The sequence below is a fragment of the Streptopelia decaocto genome (genome assembly GCF_964273445.1).
Source record: "Streptopelia decaocto genome assembly, chromosome: 11".
NCBI lineage: Eukaryota > Metazoa > Chordata > Aves > Columbiformes > Columbidae > Streptopelia > Streptopelia decaocto.
This window is the reverse complement of record NC_138666.1, coordinates 10,220,111-10,228,506: the sequence shown is the minus strand read 5'-3', so window position 1 is coordinate 10,228,506 and position 8,396 is coordinate 10,220,111. Positions and strand designations below refer to the sequence as shown.

General features: G+C 40.8%; 1 protein-coding gene across 8 annotated transcripts in view; it reads right to left on the bottom strand.

Annotated features, from left to right (window-relative positions):
- LOC309444563 (uncharacterized protein) overlaps positions 1 to 8,396 on the bottom strand; it is a 170,132-nt gene that overhangs the window by 2,867 nt on the left and 158,869 nt on the right. For 2 of the 8 annotated variants that reach the window (XR_014185078.1, XM_082062504.1), the window contains exons 2-3: positions 6,275 to 6,328; positions 1,769 to 2,673 (exon numbers count right to left, since the gene is read on the bottom strand). Coding sequence is in view for 4 of the 8 variants with exons in the window: in XM_082062504.1 (XP_081918630.1) it covers positions 2,440 to 2,673; positions 6,275 to 6,328 (288 nt within the window). In the remaining 4 variants the exon portion in view is untranslated. The other 6 variants (XR_014185077.1, XR_014185079.1, XM_082062505.1 and 3 more) reach the window with 5 other exon arrangements.

Here is an 8,396-nt window from a genome sequence, read left to right as displayed (position 1 = left end):
CTGGAACAGCACAGAAGCGTCTAGAAAAAAATTACATACAAAAAGGAGCAATTCCAATCAAAGGATTTATTTTTTGAAGATACTGACCTTGCTGAAGGGCTGGAGCAGCTCCCCCGCGGGGCAGAGCCGGGTCCGCACTGCCGGGAGCTCCTTGGGCAGCAGCCGATCTGCCCCTCGCTGCTGTCCCAGCACAACCCGCGCTCTCACGGTCCAACGTCAGACACTCAAAGTTTCTGCTCAGCTACATTTTTTTCCTTTTAGATCGAAAATTTGGAAAGGGGAAGAGCTAAGTGCGCCTGTAAGAGTTCTAATGAATTTTGTAAGGCTAAATTCAAGTTTATTTTGACGAACTCATGGCAACATGTGCCAGCTTCCAAATCTAAACCAAGAAATATGTCAAGATAGTTTTTTTTTTTTTAAAAAAAAGACTACTGAAAACTGATGTTCATTAACAACTGCTTTCTCTTTCATAGCCTCTCACCATCGTCTATCCATTACATGTTAACCTGATAATCCTAAATATCATAGAATCATTTTGGTTGGAAGAGACCCTCAGCATCATTGAGTCCAACCATAACCCAACTCTGTCAAAGTTTAGCCCAGAGGAAACAGTCTGGCAGTTAAAAGAATTAAGGTTCTTAGAATTATCTGGAAATAGGATTTTCATTAAAGGAAAAAAAAATAATCCGTATTTTAGAAGTTAATTTTCATCTTTTGTAAATGGTGCAACTTACAGCTAAATTGTTGGAAATTGTAACTAACTCTCCATTAAACACCAAAAATCTGAGTTCTGCCAAGTTACTGGCCTATTAATCCAGTAAAATCCACATCCTTTAAATAACCTCTTCAGAAGAAATGTGGCTATATCCATCTGTTCAAGCACTGAATATTTTATTATGCCTTACAGAAACACCAACGCATTATAGAAATGTCATCTAGAGAGGTTTTAATTCCTTTTATATCCGTCTAGCTGAAGACATCTCTGTTCCAGAGCACAAGTTAACAGGTAAACCAACATCTACTGCCATTCGACAGCTCGCTGGAAGTTTGTATTTCAAGTAGAATATAAGAAACACTGGCAGGTTCCAGAAGCAAAAGTAGCAAAACCTGTAATACAATCTCAAGAGCGATGTGGCCACAAACCGCATGTGACAGCAGCTGGTTACCCGGGCAGTGCTGGTAGGGAGGTTGCCTTGAACCCACTGATAACACGGCGCTAGGAATTAATGAGATGATCAGTCACATTTTACTACATGAAAAGAAGATACCGCACAATCCACCCAGTAAACTACTGGTTCCTAATGCACATTTTCACATCAAAGACGTTGCAAGTCTTGTCAATCAGACATACAGGAGGGTTAATCCTTCTCCATGGACCTGTAGCTTTTCTTGTTACACCCGAATAAGACAGTGGGGAACATTTTAAAAAACCAACACAAATACAACAAATTAAAGCCAATGCAACCTGTAAGAAGATAATTTTATATCTTCAATTTATTTAAGCAAATAGCCAAAGCTATTTATGTCAGCGGAACAACACCGGTGGAGTCCGTAACAGGGTCATATCACTTCAGAGGTGCACGTCTGGACCCCAAAAAGCACTTGTGAAGTCTGGAGATACCTTGGAATTTGAGTGGAGCCTCCTTCTCACTAATGAAACCTCATTCCTCGAGGAGCTACCACAGACACAGATGTGTAATTCTGCTCAAACGAAATCTAATGTCCTTGCATTTTAGGCAGTTTTCCTTTTTAATCCTAAAATGACAACTGAGGCGTATAATGGCAGACAGAACCAAGTGGGGTCTGATGCTCCAACAGTGAAAAATGGTCTTATAATAGGCATCAGCATAATTGCAGTGTAACCAAACTCAAGGATAAAACAGATCAATTCCCAAAGATTTACCCATGTTATCAACTCTCTGCTCAGAAACTACCAAACCTGAAAGTAATAGTAAGCCCCCCCCCCTTTTTTTTTAACATAAATTCTACTAAAAACATATAGAAATCAGTAGAAAATTATACCTACTTTAAACCAAGCCATAGAACTTTATGGTAAGGATATAACTTTCTGCTCCATTTTATAGACGTGCCCAGAAATAAAACACCAGGCCTCTGTTGAGTTTTATAGGGCTTTTCTGTAAGAATTACCAACAGTAGCACTCAAACAATACTTGTGGATCAGTCTGCCAGCAGCCCTGAAGCTAAAACTGCATTGCATAAACCAGGCATTAAACAATTTGGGATAACAAACAAATTCATAAAAAGTCAGTTGCTGTTTGTCAGTAATCTGTGAACAGACAAAGTGGTAAATTCATTGAATTAAATCTGGCTGTGAATACTTCACCCAACTTTACTGCTTTGTTTTTAAGGGGCTGCCTGATGGGCTTATAACTCTGCAGCATTCTTGTCAGGTAATTTGTGCAGCATTTTTAGCAACAGTTAAATTAAAAAGCCCTTTTGGGAAAACTCAGTGAACTCAATAGAGCTGAAATCAATACCATTCTGCAGAAACTGTTCCAAAACTTTCAGGTAGATCCTCTCCCCCAGTGTCAGCCCCTTTGCAGTGCACCGTACAGTCAAAGCAGCAGCAGAGAGTCCTGAAGCGTCAATCACGGCTGCAGGGACAATCTCCAGGAGAAGAACTTCGGAGACCCTTCTAGAGCTGGTTTGTACCTGGCAGAACAGGACAGCACGAAACTAAGGAGCGACAGTTCTTAGAACAACCCAAGGATGTTGATGCAGCTCAGCTAGGAACCAAATTACGCCAAGGACCTCTCCAGTAGCTCAGTGCAAGGAGAGCTTAAATGCTTTTTGACTTGGCATTTGAGGCACTGTCCCTCCTCTGGAACAGGCAAGTCGCCCATAGAATTAATATGGGAATTCCGTCTCAACTAGGGAACCACAGCTGACCTAATATTCCCACAGAAAAGCTGATCTTCCTGTCTAAACGTGTTAAAATACTGCTTTTTGCCACTACCTTATGCTTACACCTCCACTTAATAGGAAGCTAAATACGGAGAAGTGAATGACATGGAAAGCAGGACAGAGCCCACTCCTCCCCGGACGAACAAACACGTCCTGAAAATCCCAAGTGAGGCCCAAGCAATGGAAGTGACCACAGGGGGTGCAGCCAACACCCACAGAGCCTCATGAACACAGGGAGATCCTGACAAAATGCCCTTCAGGAACAAAAGCCTCTCAGTAAAGGTGTCCGGGGTGGCGAGAAGAACGATGTTCAGAGCAACTTGAGTTCTGTCAGACAAGTAGCAGACGTGAATCTCAGAACAAGCATCTCGACCAAGAGCTCCCCTGATCTTGGCTATTTATGCATCCAGGAGTAGCCGGTTACAGCATCCTCGTGCCACACACACCGCGCAGTGTGTAGGGAGAGTCAGCCTCATGTACATGTTTTCCAAACAGATTAGTGACATGAAATAAATTCTGTAATTGCATTTGCTTTTCTTTAAAACCAGGAATACTATTTTTTCCAGAATAACAGCAAATGCAAGTTAAAATTTAATCTGCAAAGAATCCAAAATGCAAGGTGTCAACTTACAGCAGAAAGGATGGAGTTATCCAAGTGAAATGAAGTATTAAATTGCATTTCCATGGTTTGGACTACTTTATTATTGTCTGAATGCACCTTTTACAGACAGGTGTCTTACAAAGACAGTCAAGTTCTTTCTTATTCTTAAAAAGGACACAGTCTACACCCCTGAGTTGAAAATAAGGCTCAGTTACAACAGAGACTGGATAGTTGGTCCTGTTCCCGGGTTACGCCCCTCTGTTTTCACACTTCTGGAGCCCAGTGTTTCCACACAAGTTAATCACAAACAGCCCTCACTGTCAGCAACAGCACTACTCTCAATATGATTCAGCCATCAGTGGAGTTATTCTCTAAACCCTTCCTGCTTTCAGGGTTATTTCTTACCAGGGCAGGGCTGTGGAACATCAGCATACACCACACAGCATCCTCCTCTGTGATGCACAACTCTTTCTACTGTACATTCAGAGCAGACCACGCAAAACATCATATTAGGTCACCAGACGCTCAGGAGAACTACTGAGAATCTGATGTGCCTGCTCTGACTAAATTTTACCCACCAAAATAACTGGGGTGGCAGGGGAGCAGCTGCCTTAAGAACAGGTGATGAGGCAGATGCAGGAGAGCAGATTCACACACCGGGCTGAAAGCCTCTGAGCGGGCAGTTTAAAAGCCCAGGGAGCAATGTGCTCACAATTCAAATTTTGCTTAGCTACTTCAGTACCAGTAAAATTAGCAGAATATTAAAAAAACCCTAATTTTGATGAAGTTCTGCATGAGTTTTCTGCACTTAGCAAATAAAGTGCCTCTACAGCTTTTGCCTTAAAACTGAGCCAAGGTTACTACCAGTTTGCTCTTGATATAAGAAAGCCATTTTCATGCACTCGCATCCACTCTCAGAACGAAGAGAAAGTGGTTTGTGAAGTTTCCATTAGCACACAAAAGCAGTAACATCTGCTGGGAGTTTTAAGAGGTTTATTACTGTCATTTCAGCAGCACTTGGGCACCCCTGCCCTGCCCAGCACTCCGGGTACGGTGTCCAGAGATGAGGGATAATTAAACCGCACAACAGTTCTGTGAGACTTCTGGATCTATAAAAAAACATTCCACTCTTACTTAACTGAGGATAGGTAACCCACCCATGCTGATTCCTCCTTGCATACATGCGTAAATAGTATCATAGAACTCATTAATCCTTTCATACAATAAGAGCTTGAAGTGGCATTTTAACAAGACACAAACCTCACAGTGAGAGCACATCCCTGTGCTGTAGCTGCACCACCATCTAGAGGCTTTGAGCTAGAAAAGCCACACAAAACATGGAAAAAAACCCCAGGAACTGCTCTCAAATGCTGTAAAAACCAAATCTTTACAAAAAAATATATTTTGAGCAAGTTTTCAATCTAGCATTTATCTACAGAGTAACTGTAACATTGTTTCATACATGCCTACATGACATACAGGTTTTCTTAAATACTTTCTCAGTTTCTGATATTTGGATTCATGGAGGTAACAGAAGAACAAATAAAATTTTACCAACAGTCAGACTGGGAAAGATCTTGATCTCATCCACTCCAAGTGACACACCTGCTACAAGACATTTTTCAGGTGGAAAAAGGCAGGACCTTCCCTACAGTTTCGTTCATAACCTTCTCAGGATGACTAACTTTACTCTGTGTTACTTAATTTTAACCTTTTTAAACAAGGTCTCTTAACGAAAAAAAATTAATCAGGCAAAGGGAAGAGGGTTTTAAAAAAATACATAATCTCTATTATTCAATTTCTATTTCACACATAGGAGGTGCTGACAACAACTGATTGCTCACTGTGGAGCTATTAAAAGAGGAGGAGATGGACAGGCACAGCCCTGACCCAACTATTTTTCCATCCACAGACACCTCAAGCCTCATTTTGACTACTCCCCCATAACTGAGCCACCAAATAACACTTTTGCTCCTGAAGCCTTGTGGGGATAGCAAAGTTCAATCCTTTTGGTACTTCCATGAAACTCTGAGATAGCTCCTCAGAGACTGAAAAACAAGAAAATGAATTGAGAATATTCACAATGTGATCGCTCCACAGTTTGTGGGCAATAAAGCCAAACTGCCTCCCATTCACTGGTTGATACATGACTGACCAGCAGCATGACTTAGAGTGACACATCTGCATTAAAAATTAAAGCTTTTGTACACCTGAAAACAACTTGTATTCCTTTTTCTTTCAGTACTGTGTCAAAATAATGATGTAACACCAAATAATCGGTAATTTGTTTTAGCTGTTTGTAAGGGCTGTGTCCTAAGCTTTCAGCTACTGTGCCATACTATCTGCTTCTACCAATTTTCCTTGGAGACTATTTGGCTAGAAATAAAAGCATAGAGGAAAAAACTGAAAGAAGCAACTATACGGTCATCAACAGCATGAGAATTAGTTCATTCCACTTTGTAGGCCAACAAAACTGAAAACTGGAGATACCCTACAGCATGGGCAAGGGAGCTGTCGTAATAGCTGGCAGACATTTACAGCTCCTTCTAATCAAAATTACTGGTTATAAAAATCAAAATTCTTCCTCAGTTGTATCGATTGATGCTATTTCATAACAGCTGGCAGCAAATCAAGGTTGTTTACAGCACTTCAGTGTAGCTCCTGTCCCTCTGTGTGCTTGACTCCCTCTCTACCTCTTCCTGGGTCTCCAGGTTCAAGCATCAAGGAATGAAAATCTTATGTACTTACCAGCAAAATCCACTTCCTAGTTTCCACATGCAGAATTACATCTTCTTTCATAGCCTGGGAAAAAAAAAAAAATAGTTCTAAGTATTTTCTATCTTTCAGTTGATTTTTTTCCCTCAATCTTCACTATAAATGCCAAAATTAGTTCAAACACCAGACTACAAGTATAAGCACATGAAGTTTAAGCTTCTCACTTGCTACTTTTACTCGCAAATATTCAAACTTATTCACACAGATAAGCATTTGCAAGATTCCAGTCTGAGACTATGAGGAGTTTCTGGTTCTCAAGTAGTATCAGTCTGTTCCTAATACTATAATACATTCACTACCGTATACCAAAAGAATAATTATGTTGTTTGGAATCTGGATTCTCAGTTAAATTTCAAGTAACCAAGAAAATATTTTCATTTGTTGTTACGTGTCTACATCTGAGACAAACCCTACCTGAGTGTCTGCAAAAGCCTGTGTGTTTCAGCCTTTCATGCTGAGCATAAACAAGGCTTCCAAGAATAATCCTGCATCATGCTAGATGTCATTTTGGCTCCAGTTCAGTATTTTTCACAAAGCTGAACTGATATTTTTATCGGTTTTAAAGAGACACAAACACATCTTGCATCCATGAAGGAAAACAGCCTTGAAAGAAGCTTTGAAAATTAAAAAATAGCAAAAGGGCAGCAGAATAAGTAGAAAAACTCCTCCTTTTCATTTTTCTAAATCCATGGAATTGCCAGTGCAGTTACTGGGGGCAGGATCACCACTATTCCTTACAGTATGTTATCCTGCAGTGTGTTGACTTTAATTGGCCTGTAATAGCAAGGATCACTCCTTGGACCAGCATCGACAGTAGGACCAGGTTTATACTGTATAATCTATAAGTTTTCATTTAAGAGCATCTACTGACTGTATTAAAGCAAAATTGCCCAGCAGATGTTCCAGTCAGATTCAATAATCACACACCAGTGCTTCCAATCGCTCAAAAAAAATGAAAAAAAAATCCCTGTAAAGATACCTCATTTCCAAAAATCCAGAACACCATACTTCTTATTGTAACAAAACCGCACAGGTGCAGCAATGCAAATTTCACCGCTCCCAGGTGAAACCATTCACATGGCTGAGGCAGCGACTCACATGGACCAGTATCAGCTGTGGGCATGTGCTCTTGATTGCCTTCCATAGCATAGTGGGGCACATACTAAAACACCCGCTTTTGAAATAAATATACTGGTATTTCTGATAATTTCTCCCTTTCCTCATAAGGCAGATTTTCAAATCAGTTATATGCTTCTGATTTATGCTGGCCCAGGCCAGTCTGAAACTTAATAAAAGCCCAAATTAACATTGTTGCAATAGATACGGCAATCCCACACACTGAAGTTATTTTCTCTCCAACACAGAGACATAAACTGCATTAAATTATGTGCTGATACACTGCCTCAAGTTTCAAATACAATTGGGTCCTTAAAGAGGTGCAGATTAATAACGACCTTGTTAATTTGTTCTTAATGCTTCTCTGTTTATTAAAAAAAAAAAAGGGGGGGGGGGCATAGGGCTGCTGGCTTCCCAAAACACCAAACTTTGTAAACCTGCCAGCTCTTTAGAACAGAGGAGGTAAAAGTAACTCGAACACCACCCCAGAAAGCTTCACAAACCAGACAGAGGGCTCGGTGAGATGAGCCTCCTCCCCTTAAAAAGATGCGTGAGAGTCTTCTGAACATTTCAGCACAATCCAGTGTGTGCATGGGGAAAGGAGGCTCTTCAAAGGTCTTGCCCGTGAAGTTTGTTCTCCTGCTGCTTTGATAAAGGAGAACAGAAACACACAGGTAACTTATTTACACTACAACCTTGAGAAAGTGGCCTACAGCGATTTGAAAAGTGTAGGAAGCTACGGCAGGACACATTCCTTATGATTTACGTGCCCATACACAGTGACGGTAGCACAGCCAGACTGGAAAGCTGCTACCAGTGAAACACACACCCTGTGCACCCGCCCAATTCGTAACACCTGTGGAAAAACAGAGCAGACCAGGCAGCACTTATACGGGGGGAAAAATACTTAAAAATAACAACTGTGGTAAACTAGTATCTTTGGGATTTGATCAGTAACCGCCTTAGCTTTAAAATAAAT